Genomic DNA, 20502 nt, shown 5'->3' with positions numbered 1-20502 from the left:
CCCAGCCAGTCACCAAATGAGGAGGATGAACAGCCTCAGCTCCCCCACCCATCCCAACCGGGCAGGCCCCCTACCTCACCCCCTCCAGCTCTACCCAGGGTCTGGGCTGTCAGCGTTGGCTCCTCCATCCTCGCCGCCTCTCCCATGGGCCTCGGGGGTCGTCGGGGCACAGTGCGCAGCCCACGCGGCAGGTGGCGGCGTCTCCCCGCGCCCCGCAGCTCCCGGACCTCGCACGCCCGCCCTTGAAGGTACCGGGAAGCGCCCTGCCCAACCACGGCTCGCGCGGTGTCCCCGGGCTGGGCGCCGGCGGGGCGAGGGCAGTTCCGGCGCCGGCGCTACATTCTCCCCCCCCTCACCCCGCCCCCGGGACCCGTCGCGCAGGCCCCGAGGGTGCGGCACGGGCAGAACGGGGATAGGCGGGGAGGGGCCCCAGCGGCCGGGAGGCCGAGTCCAGGAGTCCGGCCCGGCCCACCCGGGCCTCTCCCCTCCGCCCGGGACTGCGGCCGACGGGGCGCCCGCGGGCCGGGGCTGCATGGGGCTCCCGCGCGTCCCTGTCTTCTGGCTGCTGCTCCTGTTCGCGGTTGTTTGCTCGGGGATCCTCGTCGCCCTGTACTCCTCGGCGGTGGAGTCATACCCGGGGCCCCTGACCGGAGCCAGGTAGGGGCTGCCGCGCGGGACCTGTCTGGAGGGCGCAGGGGACGCGCGGGGCGCCCAGCTCAGGGCTGGGCCGCCCTCCGGGGTGGCTTGCCGCGGGCACTCGGGCTGCGGCCCTTTGTCCCCAGAGCCTCCACCCCGGCGTGCTGCCGGGGCCCCACAGCCTCCGCCGGGGTCGGAGAGGAGCTTCGCCCCTTGCGCACCGGCGATCCGCTCCCGACAACCTTACGCTTACTTCCCTCCGGCCCTGAGAAGAAACCCTTTCTATTGTCCAGATTTGGCTAGGACACCTGAATCTTTTAAAAACAGCCCCGTTTTTGCCACCCATTGTCCCTCGCTAACGTCACGTTTTTTTCAAGCTCTCCTTGGGAGCAGGAATCCAAGTCTCCCGGTTCCAACTTGGCCGGGCTCCTCGGCCGGGCTGCGGCGGGTCGCCTCTCCCTCTAGCTGTGGTCCCCGCCCTCCCCGCGCCGGGCTCCCTTAACTCCCGGCTCTCTGCTCCGTTTATTTTGATAAGCACCGTCTGGGCGCAATCGGGCGCGATCGGCGAACTGGGGCCCATCCTGGGCTCCATCCAAGTTCCCGTCCCTGAGCCTCCTCCTGCGCTCCGCTCCCTTTCGCCGACCCTGGGCAGCTTTCTTTCATTTGTGCCCCAGGAGGAGAAATCTGAGAGCCTGCCTTTGCTAGGTGATGGTTCCAGTTACTGAAGAAGCCTCAAAAGGATTTAGCTTTACTTCTGGAAGGTGGGCCAAGCTGTGCCCAGAGCCTGGATTTCTGAGGCCTGCGGGGCGTGTCTTTCCCTTCCCAGCGCTTTCCCACCGGCACAGTCCTTACTAAACCTTGCTCCAGGAATAAGGAAATGAAATCAAAATTAGTGTCTGCTATCAGGAAACAAGGTCAGAAGCCACCCAAATTTCCAAACAATATGAAACACCCTTGCCACTGATGATGAGTCCGGTCCCTTTAGAACAAAAGGTGCTCTAACAGGCAATACCTGAAGTTATTTCATCTCCCTGGAGTCAGAAATTGCATAAGGAGGACTGAGAATATTGAGGGTATTAAGAAAGGGGATCCTTGTCAGTTTTATGTAAGGATGTTTTGAAACACACTTGAACATCTGTTGAAAGTAACTAATACCACTTAAAATATGAGGTTTGCTGAACATCCATTACACCTCAACAAAGTTTGTTTTAAAGATCTTTCATCTTTCAAAAATCTAGTACAACCCAAGAACCTGTCCATATCCTTGTTGTTTTGGTGACGTCTGTGCTGTAATTAAACCCCAGGGGCCAGGTCCAGACTCAGTCTCGGTAGGAGGTGGGTAAGCAGGGTGGCAGGTGGGATGGAAATCTGGGCGGGGACAGCAGGCTGTGCGACCTCCCCAACTGGGGACCAAAAACGGACCTACCTGGCTGGCTACAGTGGAGAGTCCAGGGAAGCAAGGCCCTGGGACCAGGCCTACCACACCCGAGACGGGGCTCTCCTTGCAGGTTAGAGTGGAATCGGTTCAGGAATTTACTCACAGAAGAATCTGAATCAGTAGTTCCTGGGCTTGGATTTCTAGACTTGTTTTTTTCTGGAGGAGGGGTGAGGATACTACAGGACGCCAGTTACCTGCCAGTTACCATCTACGGTGAACATTATTTTGTAAAAGAAAAGGCTATTTTAGGGCGAAGAATTCCTAAGAATATGATCTAAGTTGAGTAAATGTAGTTTTATGAAAAACTGCACAACATCGACCTCCTTTCTCCTCGGGCTGGTTAAATTTTCCATAGGGGTGCGGGTGAGCTGGGCTGGCCCCTTCCCCACTCCTTCCCAGCTCCCAGGCTGGTGTGTAAATGCCCATGGATTCCGGAGTGGGAGGGGCCGGGGGAAGTCTGTGAGCGTAAGGGGTGCTCTGGAGAGAGGAGCAGGCCTCCCTGAGGCTGGGGCAATTCAGAGCAGCAAAACTGGATTGGGGGGCTCCCCAGCCCCGCCCCACAACTCTGTCCCTTCTGTCTCTATTCCACCAATTCAGCAGTTCCTCCATCAGGTTCCAAGCCTGGTTGCGTGTTAGAATCACTGGGGAGGGAGCAAAAGCTCCCTAGGATTCTCGAAGGCCACCTAGGCTGAGCACCGCAGTCCCAGTTCCTCACAGATGAACTACAGGATTATGTGGGTGGCCCCTCTGGGGCGCAAGGGACAGGTGGGGGAAGGGATCACCCTGCTTTTCCTGGCCTGCTCCTCCATGGTCTTTCACAAACCTGAAGGCAGGCTTTTTATGTAAGGTAACATAAATTCTGTGTTTGCACCTCCCAACAGTTCAGGCAAGGCTTTACTGGGGCCCCTGCTGCAGTAGGGGGAAGCGAAAACAAGTAACAGGTTCCCTTGCTTGCTCCCTGGGGGGGGGGCGGGGGCGCGAGTTGGTTCCTTATACTGGGTGACAGCAGGAATGGGTCCAGGCGTTGGGCCAGAGGGGGTGCTTAGGTGCCCACCCCCTTGGTGGTACTACCTGTGCAGGGTACCTGTGCAGTACCCTGCTTTTGCTCGACACCCTGCTTTTGCTGAGGTTTTGGTCTTTTTGTATCTTGTTGTTCATAATTTGCCCCAGTTGCACACGCACCCAGCTATTTTTAGTCCCTTATAAGTTTCTTTGCATTCTGTGGCTGGAGGGGTCGTTTGTCCACGTGCAAGCACTGCAGCAAAGGCCCCCAGGTCCCAGCCTGTCTCTATGTGATTATCTTCACACTTGTATGAATACCCCCGCTGAACAGACACAGAGACTGAGGTTCCGAGAAGTTCAGTAGCTTCCAGAGATCCTGGGATACAAATCCACGGAGTCAGGCTTCAGACCCATGCCCTTCACCAGGTGAAGGGGGCCCAAGGCACCTGGGATCTAACACCTGTTTCTGGGGCCTTTTGGCAGGGAGACCCCTCAGATGGTCACAATCCCAGGGGGCTGGCAATCTTTCCTGTTTTATCTTTTCATCTCTTCACCACCACCTCACTGTTCCTATACACTCCACATTTCAGCCGCTTGCCAAGGGGCTTCTTCATTTCTTGGTTTCTGGGTAGAACATAATAATAGGACAGTATTTTGTGTGCCCAAAGACAGAGGGATGGGCAAGAATCGGAGCACAGAAAAACAATCAGACCCTGATGGAATGTCAGCCCCCAGAGCTAACAGAGCCAGACAGCAGGTTCCAGGGGCAGGTGAGATCCCTGCTTTACTTCTGCCTTCTCCCCCAGGAACATCACATCGTCTCAAGCTTTCTTTGGACCCAAGGCATCGAATTCTACGACGAGAAAGGTACTGGGGCCAGCTACCCTGGGGCGGTTTCTCACATTCTCAAGTTAGCATTCGGGGGAAAAGGGGAAAGAGAAGCACAAATGAGAACATTCTCAGGAGCCTGCTGGCGGGAGCACTCTGGAACCACCACCCCCGCCGGCCCCGCCCCGCCATTCCCCCAAAGGAAGCAGAGAACTGAGCAGCCAGCCAGTCAGGGCTCCTCAGACCTGACCACGGAGGTTCCCTGAACCCTAACAGCAGAGAAGGGTGACTCCATATTTACTCCTTGGGGTGTAGCCAGCTGAAAAGTTGTGGGAAGTCTTGATTTGTCTTTAAAAGTCCTGTGACCTTTACATTCTACTCCTCAAAATGTCTTTTTACTGTAAAAGTCACATTTAAACTGCTCACCATGAAGTAAACACCAAGCCCTGGGAAGACGGTTTTGAGCACTTCCGGGCCCTGCTCTATAACAGATCACGCTGACTGTGGCCTGAAAGGCCGTCTCAAGCGTTTTACGTGAGTTCTCTCACTTAAGCCTCATTGCAAGCCTGTGAGGCAGTTTTACAGATGAGTAAAATGAGGCGCAGAAAGGCTAAGGTCACTCATGGAGAAGAGGTGGTACAGGGGTTCGAGCTTCTCATTCGACCCCAGAGCCTGGCTCTGAACCACTGAGCAATACGGCCTCACCCCCTCTGCGTGCTGTGGTTGGGAGGGGTGATGACTGTGTAATTCTGGCTTGATTAGGGTTTAAGAGTTGTTTTTAATGCCCCAGAGACTGGAAATTGTTAACTGAAGCCTCAGGGAGCAAGATTTCACCCCATGCAAGACTTAGTGACCGCTGAGCGGTCAGAGACAGAGTAGGCAGCCCTGGGCAGGTGATGGGGACCCCTTCCTGATAACAGAGGCCGGGTGGACACTTGGCCAGCGGGCTGAAGAGAGGCGTCAAGGGTCTTATAAGTGCTTGGTCAGGTCACCTTTACTTTTCCTAAAGTCCTTTTCACCTTGAGCTGCTTGGTGCTAACTGACATATTTCCCCACCTCATTTAAAAAAAGGATTTGAGGTGGCTTTCGGATACATATGACATGGCAAAAAAAAAAAAAAAGAATAAAATGAAGAAGCAGGTAAAGGAAAAATAAAGGGAGGAAAATTAGACAACGTCAGATAAGTGCATGAAAAATGTGCCACAGGGTGTAAGAGATGGGCTATATATCCGGCTCTTAGCTTCCTAGTGGCCACGGCAAAGAAGGAAAGTTTGCCACCCTGTCCATGAGGTAAAAAGCAAGCCAGCTGCCCAAGGAAAGTGCAGCCTTTCCAGATACAGAGACCTGAAGATTTTTCTCTTGGAGCCTCATAAAGAAGGCCCTGGAAAACATCCCTATGATAAACCGAATAGTAGTGAAATTAGTGCTGTCAGTTCGGCTTAATGCTTGCTTTGAAAACATGAATTTGTTCCATAAGTATTTGCTATATTAGTAAACAATATGAGCATAATCCAAATTCCGTGTGTGTTTTCAGTGATTCTGTCAGCAAGAACACTGGTAAATGCGGAAAACCACACTCAACCAAAGGGAGCCATGTAGGAATACACAAAAGGCACACACGCACACTTCAGATAGCCATCCGCTTCATCGCATACGCTATAACCAGCTTTCCACCACTTCACGAAAACTCCCAAGCTGCCACCCTTCCGACACCCACATCCACAAGCAAATGTCAAGTCTTTTCCAAGGTCAAGTGCCATATTCTTAGTAGTACTTATATATTCCTTAACCAGCGAATGTATGTAAAACTGCTTCTATCTTACCCACGTTCTTATTTTATGCATCACTGATCAAGTTTTTGAGTGTTGCGCTGCTAATCCCTTTTCCCCAAAGCCCTGTGGTTTTGGTTGCACAATTCTGCATAATGGTTTTTAGGCACTCATATGTCACATAAGAGCAGAAATGACTGTACAGCTCTTTCCTGCATTGTCCTTTGATCAAACCAACGGCTTAACAAAGAGCCCCCTTCAGTGGGAAGAACAGCTCCACCCAAGCCGAGGCTGTTCGGGATTCTGACATGGGGGCTGCAGGCAGATGGAGCTGAGGCCTTTTTGGTACACTGCCCTCCTTCAAGGTCGCTGTGTGCAGAGGCCCTCGAGGGCTTTCTATGGCAGCTGGAACAAATTACCACAAACTGGGTGGCTTAAAACAAGAGAAATGGATTCTCTCACAGTTCTAGAGGGCAGATGTCTGAAATCAAGGTGTCAGCAGCGCCAGCCTCCCTCTGAAGGCTCTAGGGAAGAACCCCTCCTGGCCTCTTCCGGCGTCTGGAGGCGCCAGGTGTTTCTTGGCTTGTAGGTGCATCACTCAATCTCTGCCCCCATCAGCACATGCCTTCTTATGAGGATACCAGTCACTGAATTTAGGGCCCACCTTAATACAGTATGACCTCATCTTACTAATTACACCTGCAAAGACCCTATTTCCAAATAAGGTCACATTCTGAGGTTCTGGGCAGACATGAATTGGGGGAGGGGACACTCTTCAATTCAGTATAGGCACCGACTGGCAGAAACATGTCATAAGTCTTCCCAGCAGCCTGTTCCACGTGAATCCTACGGCAAGGACTGCCAGAGCTAGGATTTGGATCCAGGCTGACGGACTCCTAAGCCCAGGCTGGACCTCCTCCTCCACTACAGGGCAGGCAGGTCTTATCCATTTGTGGGAAAATGCCTCAAAGTTCCCCCCTAGTGTGAGGTGAAGTTGTAGGAGGCCATCAGGCCCCAGATGTGGCATCCAGGAGAAGGGCTGGGCAGGGTAAATCCAGAAAGCTCCCAGCCCCACTGGGCTGCTGCACTACAGGCCACCTGGGCCTGCAGATCGGGGGGTTGCCCAAGTCTAGAGGGAGAAGGGCGGCACTTCCCTTCCAGCCCCCTGGTGGCTCCTACCCACCCCAACCCCCAGAAACAGCCCTCTTCTCTTCTCACCCACAGAACCTGCCCTGTCGACACCCACTTTATCTCGCCATTCAACGGCACCCTCACTTCCGGGATCTGTTTGATCTCTCCATTCCAGTGCTGCTGTCAGGGAACCTCTTCACCCAGGAGCTCTGGGACAGCCTGAGCCGGCACAAAGCCCCCTACGGCTGGCAGGGGCTCTCCGGCCAAGGTAGCCTGCAGCCCTCTGGCTTCAACTAGTCCATTGTTCCTGCTTTTGGCCTTGGTGCAGAATGGGCCTCTCCTCCCTCACAGCACCAAGATGTGGACCCCCTGCCTCTTCCTCCCAGGCGGGCCTCAGGGCTCGACACCCCTGCTGTGCGATTCCTGACTCCCTCCCCCCTCATCTCTATAAGCAGCACAGTGTCCAGAAGAGGGGCCTGGCTGCCCCTGCAAGTGGCTCTCACCATCCTGGGGCTTCCCTGGTGTGAAAGATGCCAGTGCCCAAAGGTGGCCGAGGACAGCGGCTGTGAGGCCTCAAACAGCCTGCGGGTGGTTGCTTCTGTGGGAAACCACCCAGAGCCCCCTCCGCGTTAAATCTGCCCCCCGCCCCACCATGCCTCCGATTATTTTCTTTGGGAATACACACGGTCCTGGGAGGACTGGTATGAGTTCTTGAGATGATTGAGGGCACAGCCAAACCCCCTGCCCCACCACCCTCTTCCCACTGGCATTTCACCGTCCTCCACCCTCTGTGCCTCTGGAGAGGGGCTGGTGTCAGGCCTCGGGCAGGTGGGGAGCCAGGAAGTCTTGGGAAGGCCCCAATGACCCATGTGACCCCTCGTGGTACCCCACCCTGTCCCACACCCACAGCCATCGCCTCCACCCTGAGCCTCCTGAATGGCTCTGAGAGCACCAGGCTGTTTGCCGTCTCCAGGGAGCTGCTTCCGGGCTGCATCCGGTGTGCCGTGGTGGGTAACGGAGGCATTCTGAATGGTTCCCGCCAGGGTCAGAACATCGATGCCCATGACTACGTGTTCAGGTATGTGGGGCAGGGGCCAGGGAGGAAGCAGGAGAGGAGCTGGGTGGAGAGCTGGTCCCCAGCCAGCCCCCGGGGGGGGGGGGGGGGAGCATCATAGGTGAGGGCATGGGCCAAGGCAGCAGTGGCCTCAGGCAGCTCAGCAGTTGTAATGCGCAGACAGGCGCGGACAAAGGCATTACGGAAACAGGCCCTGAAGATAAGCGAGGGTGTGGTCGGCTAAGGGGACCCAGGAGGAAGGAGCTGCCAGGGTCAGCTTTGTCCACTTCACAAGGCATCCCTTCAGGTCCCGAGTTGTGGGGATGGGGCTAGTGACCGGGCACTGGGGCTGCTGTGGGCAGAGGGAGTGACAGAACCCTGGGGATGGAACAGGGACAGGTGAGGCCCCCTGGGGATGGAAGTAAACACGCAGCATCGTGTAGCCACAAGCAGGCTGATGGGCCTCTGTTTGGACCAGACTCAATGGTGCTGTGATCAAAGGCTTTGAGAAGGACGTGGGCACCAAGACCTCCTTCTACGGTTTCACTGTAAACACAATGAAGAACTCCCTCATCTCCTACTCAAACCTGGGCTTCACCTCTGTGCCGCAGGGACAGGTGAGGCTGCCACTGACAGTCGGTGCCAACCCGCGTCTGAGGGGTGGGCCACAGGGTTCCCAAGCCCCAGCCCAGTGCATAGAGAGGCTGTGCCAGGGTCTTGGGCCCACGCAATGGAGCCACTGAAGGGGCGGATCTGGGCAGAGGCGCCCTGTGGTTTCAGGTGGCTCAGGACAACTCTGGGGTGGAACACGAATGAGTATTGACTGAAAGCTTATGGAATGCCAGGCACTTACAGAGGCCACGCCAGCCCTCTCTTACTGGTGAGGAGACTAAGGCTCAGGGCCCCTTCAGTCAGTAAAGCAGCGGTGGGGCTGGATTCAAATCCAGAATCCCCCGCACCCAGAGCTCAGGCTACACACAGTATTTACTGAGTGCCTCCCTCCTTCCCAGCACCGGATACAGGCATCACAGCAGCCCCTTTCCAGAGGGCGGTGTGTCCAAGGCCACCACCCAGCCAGAATCATCAAAATCCAGGCCCCTCTGACCGCAGTGCAGGGTTGTTTCCATCTCTCACGCTGCCCACTAGAAGAATGATGTGTGCCCTCCTGAGGGCTCACAGCAGACCATGCAGGAAGCTGAGGCTCAGCTGAGCAATCGAGGAAAACACGCCCAGAGCCGCAGCTTCGGAGCAGGAGAACTGGAATCTGAATCTGTCTGCCGCTTCCAGTTTCTTTCAACCACAGCTGGTTGTTGTAACACAGTGCTTCGCTTCTCCAGTGGGCTGGTTACCACATGCAGCGGGGAGGTCCCAGGATAAGCGTTCTGGGATGCTCAGTAGGACTGGTTTGAGTTTCTAGATGCTTCCTCCTCTGACCAGGGAATTCAGGGGTGTCCTAGCCACAGTGTCTGTGCACCGAGGCCTCTTTCAGCTCGTGACAGAACAACACGGGACAGCTCCACTTCTGGTGTAGCCACAGAACCTGTAGGCATTATCTATAACTGCATGACAAACTACCCCCAAACCTAGTAGCTTTAAGCAACACACACCGATTATCTCACAGTTTTCACGGGTCAGGAACTCAGGAGCAGCTCAGCGGGGTCTCCTCAGGGTCCCCCAGCGGTCGCGGTCAGGACGGGCAGGGGCTGCAGTCCTCAGGCCTGCCTCTGGCCGGAGCTCAGATGGCTCCCTCACAGCCCTTGCTCCCCCAGAGTGAGCGATCCCAGAGAGCAAGGAAGCTCCAGTGCCTTTTATGACCCACTTTCCAAGGTCACATACCCTTCCTTACTTCCACTTTTTCCTACGCGTTAGAAAAATTTTGTTCATTAGTCACTAAGTCCAGCCCACACTCAAGGGGATGGCAATTAAGCATCACTTCTTGAAGGGAAGAGTATCGAAGGATTTGAGTACTGAAACCAGCAGGGTACCTGAAAGTGGGAATTACAGGCATAAGAGGAAAATGCTCCCATGAGGGCAGACAGACTGGGCGGAGAGCGGTCCACTCTGAGCAGGATCTTGACGTGGTCTTGTTCCCACTGCGGCTGTTTCTCTGTCCCTCCGACAGGACCTGCGCTATATCTTCATCCCCTCAGACATCCGCGACTACATGATGCTAAGATCGGCCATTCTAGGTGTGCCTGTCCCTGAGGGCCCCGATAAAGGGGACAGGTGAGCAGCCAGGCAGGGGGCAGGGCATGGTAATGCTCCCAGGGTCCACTGTCAGATGGGAAAGGTGGGTGAAGGCGGCAAGAAAACCCCCGAGTTCAACAGAGCATTAGAAGATTAAGCTCTTTTCCTACACCCAGGAAAGCCTAGGTAACGCTGCTGGTCCCCAGGGACCCTCCTGACAAGGTGGGCTGTAGGTTCGAGGGGCTCCTTCCTGAGCAGGCAGGCCTGGCCCCTCAGCTTCGGGCTGCTGTCCCCACAAACAACCCAGCCACCCAGCCAGTGGCAGCCGCAGGACCTGTCCAGCACATTGTGTCTGGAAACCAAGAGTGGGGGCCAGTATCCATTCCATTCCTCTTGGCGGGCACCCTCCCAAGACTGCCCATGAAATGGGAGAGCAGGCGACGTGAGTCCAGTGTCCGGCGAAGTGGGAACAAAGGGCCCTCTGTCTTTTCTCCCCCACCTTCCTGGGCAGCAGGCCTGTGTCCAGCTCTTTTGAACCATGTCCTGTCCTCATCTAAACCTCCTTCCTGTGGTGCTGAGACAATTTCTTGTCCCTGAGTCAGGTCCTTAGAAATCTGTGCCACCCCCGTGACAATGACCAGCCTCCCATCTTGGTGGCTCCAGGACATCTCACCCACCATGAAAGAGCAGCTGCTGAGGCCTCCTTGGGGGGCTCCACCAGCCCTGCCCTGTGCCCCACCCCCCTCGTGATTACCTAACAATCCGTTGCAAGAGCTCACAATGCTGCAGCTGGTCATGAGGGTGGGCTATGTGACGCGGGGCAGGACTGGCTCTGGGGGGGCTGGCTCAAAGACATCGAGCAGACATAAGCCTCCCCAACATCAATGAGCTCCCCCTCCCACACCCCTAATCCTTCCCCCTCCCAGTCCCCCTCTCAATCCCGATCCAACCACATCAACCAGCAGCCCTACGCCAGCGCCGGTGGCTCAGCCCCTTCCCCGTCCTCCACCCGGGGGTCTTCCTCCCGTCTCCCCTCTCACCCTGCCACCCCAAATGCCTCACAGCCCTCTTCCCGGTCTTCCTCCCTGAACCCTAGCCCTCATGTCCAGCCTCGAGGGTCTGCCCAAAACATCACTCCACCCGCCTCCAAATCTCCCTCCCAATCTGGCTTAAAATCTCTCTCTCGAAACTCTTCCCAAACTCCCCCTGTGCCCAGCGCTCTGTCTCCATCCTACAGCCCTGCACCCTCGGCCTCCTACATCGGGCCCATTCGGCGCATCCCGCCCTACATCGCCCCCTACGTGCCCCACTTCCTGAAGGAGCCCCCCTTCTTCCAGCCTCCCACCTCACCACTCCCCCAAAACCAGTGCTTCCCCTGCCCTTCCGAGAACCAAGAGAGCGCCCCCTCTGAGTCTCTCTACTTCCCTCTCCTCCCACCCCCTCCCCACCACCCGGTCCACTGCTGCTACCCGACCCCTCCCGCTCTGTTCACACCCCCCTCCTCTCTCACGTACACCCCGCCCTTGGAGGTCCTGGTGGGCGGGAAGCCGCACGTGGTCCCGACGGTGCTGCCCGCCACCTTCTACACCCCCTTTTCCCGCTACTACGTCCAGCCCCGCCCCTACCGGTCCACACGCCGCCACCGTCCCAGTGCCCTTCCTCTCTCCTCATTCCCCAACGGGCCGTAAGACGGCACCGGCCCCTCTGTCCACTTCTATCGTGGGTCCTAGGCCTCAGACCTATTTTGGACCAGAAGCCTCTGCCAGCAAATTCAAGCTACTCCATCCAGACTTCATCAGCTACCTGACAGAGAGGTAGGTGGGGGCAGGGGTGGTGCTGGGAAGAACTGCTTCACCCCCGCCCCTGGCTCCACACCCACCGGCAGCACCGGCTTTATCCCCCCCAAGGACTAAACCCACAGGGGGGCCATGTACGAGGACGCCGCAAGCACTTATACTGCCTCACTTACTACTTTATTTGAGTATTATACCTTGATGGAGGTGGTGTTCTATCAGTCAAGGTAGATGGGAAATGGAGAGGGAACTCATCAGGTTTTCTTACTAGGAAAGCTCAGAAAGCCTTAGGTCAGGCATGGGGGGACCATAGATGTGGGGGTGTATTGGGACTGCTAGAGGCCGAGTTGTCATCACTTGCGGGCCTGATCACAGCTCAAACACAGGAGACCATGGGAGGAGCCTGGGGAACACCTGCCTGCAGATCTCAAACCCCACCCCCCTCATCACCTCACCGGTGCCTCCAGTCACAGGACCTGTGTGCTCTGTCCTCATACGTGGCTCCTGCTTGGCCAAAGTCTGGAGGTAGAAGCTTAGATATCCGGCTAATTAACTAGGCCACCTTTGCCCCAGACACTATGGTGCAGGAGGGTGTTGTAGAGAGGAAAGGTGAGTTAGACTGGATTCAGGCTTCTAGAGAGTGGGAGGAAGGGGAAGGCTCTCACCTGCGGTCCTTTGGGAGGACCTGTTCCTCTTTGTTATCTCAACCAAGATTTTTGTGTATAGTTCATTTGGGGGTGGGTTGGGGTAGAGGGGCAGGAAATTTTTGCAGTTTTCCAACCAAATTGGTGTAATGGCGCAACCATCAAGCTAGCTGGTGTGCAGGACCTGCAGGACCCAAAGTCCTGAGTTTTGATGGCTCTTTTTGATTCCAGGTTTCTGAAATCCAAGTGGATTAACACAAAATTCAGAGACCTATACATGCCTAGTACTGGAGCCCTCATGTTGCTGACAGCACTGCATACCTGTGACCAGGTAAGAGGTCTTCCCTCTCAGGAGCCCACAGCAGCAAAGTAGGTTTGAATGGAACCTAATTCGATCCATGATATCCCCTACATGAGAGGCCTGCTAGCCCAGATCTGGGACTCTGGGCCTCTATCCTGTGGCGGAAGGATGCCCCAGCGGCAGGAGCGATCTTGGTCTCGGGAACGGGATGGCGGAAGTGGTCTTCAGGGTCCCTTACAGGACAGCCCCCGTGCCAGCCTTGAGTCCCATCACAGCCCCCTTCCCCTGGGCTGGCTTCTTTCACGCCCTCTGCCCCAGGGCAGCTGCTCCATATGGTATTTAAGGCACATTTTATCCAACTGCTCTTGTGAAAGCGAAATCTTCTTAACAAAAGTGGGCAGAGACAGCTTTTTGTGAAGACATTCTAGAACTAAGGTGGGCAGCCAACCACACAAGGAATCTCTGAAATCACTGTATGAGACATTCTCAGTGGGGTGGTGCCCACATGACGTGCGCAGAGACAGAGGTTGAGAAGTGGTTTTCAAGAAAAGGCAGTGACCCACACTGAAGCCAGCGCAAGAACTGAGGCCAGGCACCACTGGACTCTGGTCACCTTTTCCCCGTTTTAAACAGGAGTCTTCTTGTCTGCAGTCACCACTAGAATAGGAGGTAAGGGGCTTTTTGCCTCTATCTTGAACACAGTGATGATCACAGCTTTGGTGTCACAGACCCGAGTTCAAAATCCAGCCCAGCTACTTACTAGTTTGTGACGGGGGACACATGTCTGGTTACCTTTCTAAGCCTGTTTCCCCATTTGTAAAATGGGGACAATATCTACCCAAGATGGTTGTAAGGCTGAGTGAGAAAATGTGTAGAAAGAGCACAGTTCAGGGTATTAAAGCGTGGGCGAGAACCGTTTATCCTCACCTTCACACAACACAAGGCAGCTATGGGGGGACGTGGCTTCTACATTCGCGTCACTTTACACATAGTGGAAGCGCAGTAAATGCTAACTCAGTGACTGTCCTCGTCCAGGTTAGTGCCTATGGATTCATCACAAGCAACTACCAGAAATTTTCTGACCACTATTTCGAACGAATAAAGAAGCCACTGATATTCTACGTGAACCATGATCTGTCCCTGGAAGCCACCCTGTGGAAGGACCTGCACAAGGCTGGCATCCTTTGGCTGTACCAGCGCTGACCCTGAAGCACCCAAGACCTTTGTGTTTTTGCAGAGCTGAGGCCCTTGGCCCCTCAAGTGGCCAAAGCTGCCTTCTGGTCTTTTCAGCCTGAGAGGGGCTCCAACTGTCCTTGACCCTGCCCCCGCTTCTTCCCTACAGAGGACACCGAGTGGATGTGTGACTGTCACTGAAGCCTATTCTTTGTGAGACACCCCACCTTGTCCTCAGCTCATCTGGTCTGAGGCAGACATCCCAACCCTGGCCAAGAAAAAACCGACTGCTCTGTGCTGGATTTGTCTTTAAAACCGAAGATAACACTCTCAAGGTGAGACTGCCCCTCACCAGCGTGAGGCAGGCATCCTTCATAGCTGAGCGTTCCCAAGACAGTAGTGGCACAAGGTGACTAGGAGGTCAGTGGAGCGGCTCAGGGTCTCTCAGTTAACAAAGATCAAGCAGCAGTAGAAGCAAACGCACGCTTCTCAGCCCAAATCCTCCCACTAGCATGTCCAGCTTCACGCAAACTCCAAAGCAGTTCAACTCAAGGCCATGTCGGAACAGCCTTTCTGAGAACAGGACCGACTCACTTCTGCCCCGATAAATGTGATTTGGAACTAGATAATTGCATAAATGGTGGATAACCATTGTGTGTGTGTGTGTTGGGGAAAGTAGTATATCATGCAGGGTGTTTAGCACAAAGAATTCAGAATCCAAGAACCACGGGAATTTGATGGGAGTCAACCATGCAGAAGGTCACTGGCCCCTGATTAAAGTCCCGTTGGAGATGTATTACCACCTTGTCACCAAAAGGACATTACTGGGTAATGAACCCTCATTATCGGACACTAAACGTCATGGCTTCAATAATTTGACTTGATATAGGCAGTTTTATTTTAGATTACATGGGCTTCTATAGAAGTGTAAACCAACTGAGTTATCCCCATACTACCCCTTAAGCAAACCCTGGGATTTACTGTCCTGATGTCTAGTCTGATGTTGCTACACCCTACCCCGCAAGGCAGTGGAGGGGACAGGGGGATGTCTCCACAGGTCTGGTAGGCAAGAGCCTCCCTGCCCAAAACCTGGCCCTTGGGTCTGTGGTTTTGAAGGGACGATCCTATCAGCACACCTAACAAGAGGGATGAATCAAAATGCTACTTCAGAAATTGAGACATGTGATTAAGTGAAAGGACATTTAGGCTTTAATGACTAAAGCAGCTACTTGAGAAACCATAGCTTCCCGATGCCTGGACCCATTTTTATCCATACTTTATTTTCCCCTATTCCCATCACATCTGTAGTTACCAAAACCTGTCAACCGGTTAGAGGGGTATAAGAACAATTTAGTGGGAAACTTATAAACACCAAAACATCTGATTGCATCCTGTTACCCGCAACTATTCTGAAACTTTCACTTATAAAAGAATATGCTGAGTCACAGAATAAAACACTGCTTTTACACGGGTCTCAATCTGAAATCCACAAATGCTAGTAAGTCAGTTTTAAAATTTTTAAATTTGTTTCAAAGTTATACCCAAGACACATTGACTTCATAGGAAATCCACTGAGAAATGTCTTTCTGGGCTGAACACCTCTTTCCTTTTAGTCTCCCCAACAGAGCATGCACATGTTAATTACTTTCATTTTGTAATCACTGCTGTCCCGCCACTATACCAAGATCACCTAAACTGTGTGCAGTATTCTGAATGTTCTTAGTTATACCCTAATTTCACTAACTGGGATTTCACTTCTGGGATACCCTGTCACTTGAATTCTTTGGCTACTTTTGAAGATGAAGTCCAAAGAACTCTTAAATGATTCTCCTTTGAAGGGGGTGGTGGTATTTTATAGGCGTTAGCAACTAGCACCTGGGGCTGTGCTGATCCCATCTGGCATCACTGGGAGGCAACCTATAAAACCAGAGAATCGGGCTTCCCTGATGGCGCAGTGGTTGAGAGTCCACCTGCCAATGCAGGGGACACGGGTTCATGCCCCGGTACGGGAAGATCCCACATGCCACAGAGCCTACGCATCCGGAGCCTGTGCTCTGCAATGGGAGAGGCCACAACAGTGAGAGGCCCGCGTACCGCAAAAAAAACCAAAAAACAAAAAAACCAAAGAATCATTTGATGCAGCAGCCAACTAAGAGACTCAAAACTGAGGTTAAATTTAAAGAAAAAACTAGAGAAAAAAAGGTGATCCTAGAGGAACTCTGAGCAATCAGTCATTACGCACGTGCGTGCATGTGTGTGTGCGTGTAAGGCACCACCAGATCAATTCAGTGCAGCCTGGTGGTTCCCGATGACTCCCCTTTTTGGGAGACTGTGATCTGAGGAAGCAGAATCTGGCAAGTGGCCAGTACCAGTAAAGAGCGGCCATGAAGTGCTGGCCACATTTATATTCAACCCCCTCTGGAGTCAAACCTACAGGTTCGGGAATTCCCTGGCAGTCCAGCGGTTAGGACTCATCACTCTCACTGCCAAGGGCCAGGGGTCAACCCCTGGCTGAGGAACTAAGATCCCACAAGCTGTGCGGTGCAGCTTAAAAAAAAAAAACAGAAACAGAAACAAACCTACAGGTTCACTTGGGTCCCACAGAGCAGTCAAGTCCACGCAGAAGCAGGCTATAACCCAGGAGGTAGACTTTCTCACTTGCTAACACGTCCTTTTGCTTTGTTTTACTCCCAGCTATAAGCTGCTTGGACCGGTTTTCAGGCTCTTTAAATCTCACTCCAAATATAGCTTCCTTGGTGACCGAACAAATATGTGACCTTACGTATAAAGAGCTGCACACACCTCCCAACTTTAACAGAAAAGAAAGGCAATCTGTGTCCAGTTCAAGCCTGGCATTTAAATGGGAACAAAGCCCAGCTCCACTCTGCTACTCTCTTGCTCACATGCCAGCCATGCCATTCAGACAGAGCTGAGCGAACACCAGGAGAGCTCCCTGGTGTTAACAAAGCACCTGGAAACCAAATCGCTCTGCTAGTGCCACTGTACCGTCTTTCCTGAATGTCAGGATACGGTGCAAGGGGAAGAGGTCAGAGAGTCCTGAAGTGTTCTCACTGCCACAGCTGCCATACAACTGCCATTCCCGTCTGTTTCAAACAGCACATTCATTTTCTTGAAATATGTGACAAGCACTCTTTCATTCCATAATAGAGTATAAACCAAATCTGGGCCACTTGCCCATTTCTGCCACCTCTTACGGCCTGTGCCCTCAGAGCCATTAATCAAGGGGCCTAAGTGTGACAGGGCAGCCACACCACTGCGTTTCAAGCTGCAGAGGAGTGAATGCATTAGGACTGGGGTCTTGGCAGGGTATGCACAATTCCCTGTGGAGTCCATTCAATTCGATCCCTTAGAGCCTGAACTTCTTTTAAGAGCACAGGGCCAGCCCCTTAAGCCTCAGAACAGACGGTTTTCCCTCAGTTGAGATTTTCAGACGGGGATAACTAACCATCATAGGCTTGTGGGGCTTCTTTGGGACACGTAAGAAGAAAGAGAAAGCTTACAAACACGAGAAGAATCATCGTTTCACCTGCTTCAGGCAAAGCAGTTCAATTCTGTCTCACTCACTGCAGACACCCAGCGAAGAAGACAAACCTAAGTCAAAGTCTCCCTGCCACTCAGCACAACTCAAAGGCCAGGACAGGGGAAGCAAAAAGAACACTCCCCCCAAGCCTGTTCCAAAGATCTTCTCTATTACACACACGAGAGAAATTCCGCCTCGGGTCCAGGGCAGCGGAAATGGCACTGCTGCTAGTTAGTGTCTTGTTCTGGAGCATCCTTTTCGGCCTCAAACTGAGGCTGAGACTGTACCTGGCGAGGAGAAATTGCAAAGAAAAACCTATTCAAGAAGATATACACAATCTCTCTCAGGTAGCTCACTTTTAAATCAGGCATTAAAAAAACTTGGGAAACTGAGTCTCAGATATACAAATTCCACACAGAAAGGCCCTTCTTTGCCTTCAGACAGGGATAACTTCACATCATCATGGACTCAGCTCCCACCCCTCAGCCAGCCCGCAGCACTGTGCCTAGCTGTACCCAGCATCCCAGACCCGACACGCTGACAGTTCCTGTCCTTTTAAAGCCAGGGTCTCCCTTAGCACAAAGTGTCTAGCAGCCAAGTATGGTATATACATTCCAGCATCTTTCTGGTGTCAGTAAAATGCCTGAGACAGTGCGGATTACTCCTTTCAGCCAGACCACTGAAGGCCAGCTGCACAAAGGGTACCTGATGCCAAGAGGAATCGACATCAAACAAGGTCATTTCTCCTTCACTCACCTCTGTGTGCAAAACAATACTGCAGAGCAACCATGTGGCTTTCAGTGCTTTAAGACAGGGATTATAGATCTGCCCTGAGAGCTACTTAAAAACAGCCAGTACTATAATCTTGCTGTCATAAAAATCCCTGAGCTAAAAGTAGATCAGATCATCTAACTGTTCCCCCGTACCCGCTCTTAAACCAGAGCCATCTCATCATGGCCAGAGGTGGGGTCCAGAACATGTATACTACTTCAAACCTCTGTAGGTGCACAGCCAGGTTTGAGAAGCACCATTCCTGTTTTTACAAACTGAAGAAATAAGGCTCTGGTGCGGTCAACCTGGTAACAGGCTGAGACTGGAGTCTAGATCTCTCAAGTTAGTCTAACACGGGATTTCAACCTACCGACGCTTTGGGTGGGTAGCTCTTTGTCGTGGGGGCCGTCTTGCGCACTGCAGGGTACTTCGGGGTACTTACTGCGTCCCAGCGCACCCCGACCCCAAGCTGAGAACCACTGGCCTAACTCAGTAACTAGTTGTTCAACTAACACCTCAATAAAGCTTAATAGTTTCTTTTGGAATAAGCTGTGGTAATTTTGTTACAATCTGGTTGAGACACACCTCTTTACAACTGACAATATTACAACAGTGACATTTTCTAAATTAAAAAAAAAGCTTAATAGTAATAATAACACCCCCCCCACCTCCCAAAATCAATTAGCTATATCTTTATGGTTCTTTAAAAACAAAACAAAAAAACACCTAGCCGCGTACTATGGGTGAGTGAACTCATTGTCTCGGTTTACTTACTCAGTAGCAACTCAGGGAAAATATCTACCTCATGTCGGGTTGTAACAAACACTGTGAGGCTGCTTGGCAGGGGTCTAGCAAACAGTTCCATACCACTTCTCTTATCCAGCCACTAATAATCCTGGAAGACCCACACATCTCAGAACCTAACTGACAAATACTTAAAGGGATCATAACCTATGCAATTCTGTGAAAGAGCTAAAAATCTTACCATTCATAGAAATTTCATCACAAAGATCCTTACACTCAGTATCTTTGAACGATGGTTTTCATGTGACTTTTTTCCAAGTCCACAGCCAACATCTTTAATCTAAAAGAGAAATACGGATAACACACTTCATTCTAACAGAAACCAACTTAAGATATTGATTCTCGATGGTGTTTAAAAAAGCTGAACCTAAGCGAGTCAGAACTCCTCACAAAAGATGTCCTTTCAGACAGGGATAACTTCAAACCAACCTCAGCTCAACCAGTGACAAAACATTTCTAAATCCCAGCCAAGCAAAGCTCATTTTCCAAGTCTTCCTTTCACCCCTGTATGCAGCGGCATCCACTTTCATTTCAGTGACACCTAGTGGCCCCGATTACACTGGCTCAGGCCATCCTCACTTCTGGATTCTAGGCAGGACCCTGACGGGACCTCTGGGTCCACCCGGATTCACAGAGCCGAACTTCAGAATTGAGACCAGAGCGTGAGGGCGCGGTATGCGGTAGGCCTTCACACCACCTCCCCCTTCTCACTTCTGGTGCCCCCCCAGGTCTTACCTGCATCCATTCTTATTCATTTCAGGGTTCCATTCGCTGGTTTTAAGCTTCAACGTGCACGTCGGCTTCTCACCGTCTCTGCACTTGCCAAACAAAGGCCTGTGGGGAACGAAAACGTGAGCGTGTTAAGGGTCGTTGTAAAACTACGGCCTATGGCTTTCCAAACAAAGTCCACCATCCCCCTAATTACCATCTTTGGAGTTACGTAAAAACTGGGGCCGTTCAGCCGCTAACACCCCTGAAGTGAACCGAGAACCGTCCCTGTCAGCCTGCTCCGTGTAAAGACCTGGGGACCTGCCAAGGCCGCGGGGCTGCGAGCTCAGCACATGGGTGTCTGCAAAGCCGGGGAGGGGGGCGCGGGGGTTGCGCAATACGGAAGGGCCGCTCTCCCCCAGGAGGGCCGCTCCGACGCCAAGGTGGGCTTGGGCTCTCCCCGCTCACTAATGAACACTCGCGCCCTTTGGAAAGCGTTTCCCCAGTTATCTCAGCGAATCCTCCCAACCACCCTACTGGGGGCGAGACCAGGCTTAAGAGTCACCATTTCTCCTTCGAGGAGGGGGCGGCCGAGTGTGCTAGCGCCGTGTCAAAAAAGACCCCGTTTTCCCACCTCCGCAGCCTTACCGCCGCCAAAGGTCCGAGGTTGCCGGCCTAGCTCGGACCAGCCTGAGGCCGCCATGACTTCCCGCCACGAGACC

At 53.1% G+C, this 20502-nt stretch overlaps 1 protein-coding gene and 1 non-coding gene across 4 annotated transcripts; one reads left to right on the top strand and one right to left on the bottom strand.

Annotated features, from left to right (window-relative positions):
- Positions 1-314: 314 nt before the first annotated feature.
- Positions 315-16534, top strand: ST6GALNAC2 (ST6 N-acetylgalactosaminide alpha-2,6-sialyltransferase 2). 3 transcript variants are annotated; one of them, XM_004275513.4, is made up of 9 exons: positions 315-657; positions 3883-3943; positions 6898-7072; positions 7714-7882; positions 8337-8475; positions 9981-10084; positions 11776-11859; positions 12714-12813; positions 13819-16534. In XM_004275513.4, exons 1-9 carry the CDS (start codon positions 533-535, stop codon positions 13984-13986), a joined length of 1125 nt encoding a protein of 374 aa, XP_004275561.2. In that variant the 5' UTR covers positions 315-532; the 3' UTR covers positions 13987-16534. The 3 variants fall into 3 exon arrangements, 2 of the variants coding, with proteins under 2 accessions (XP_004275561.2, XP_033294472.2); XM_033438581.2 differs by having other exon boundaries at positions 347-657; positions 14126-16534; XR_004486374.2 differs by lacking the exon at positions 13819-16534 and having other exon boundaries at positions 345-657; positions 11283-11859; positions 12714-12779.
- A 1351-nt stretch (positions 16535-17885) lies between these two features.
- LOC117203614 (small nucleolar RNA R38) lies at positions 17886-17969 on the bottom strand. The gene has a single exon (XR_004486479.1). It is a non-coding gene; the product is annotated as a small nucleolar RNA R38 (small nucleolar RNA).
- Between the last annotated feature and the right edge of the window lie 2533 nt (positions 17970-20502).

The sequence above is a fragment of the Orcinus orca genome, chromosome 19, assembly GCF_937001465.1.
Source record: "Orcinus orca chromosome 19, mOrcOrc1.1, whole genome shotgun sequence".
Classification (NCBI taxonomy): Eukaryota; Metazoa; Chordata; class Mammalia; order Artiodactyla; family Delphinidae; genus Orcinus; species Orcinus orca.
Note: the sequence above shows the minus strand (reverse complement) of the source record. Positions and strands in the feature narration are given on the sequence as shown.

Coding starts and splice junctions, on each gene's coding strand:
- ST6GALNAC2 (XM_004275513.4), top strand. CDS start 533: ATGGGGCTCCCGCGCGTCCCTGTCTTCTGGCTGCTGCTCCTGTTCGCG. Junction 3,944..6,897: donor CGAATTCTACGACGAGAAAG/GTACTGGGGCCA, acceptor TCTCACCCACAG/AACCTGCCCTGTCGACACCC. Junction 11,860..12,713: donor ATCAGCTACCTGACAGAGAG/GTAGGTGGGGGC, acceptor TTTTGATTCCAG/GTTTCTGAAATCCAAGTGGA.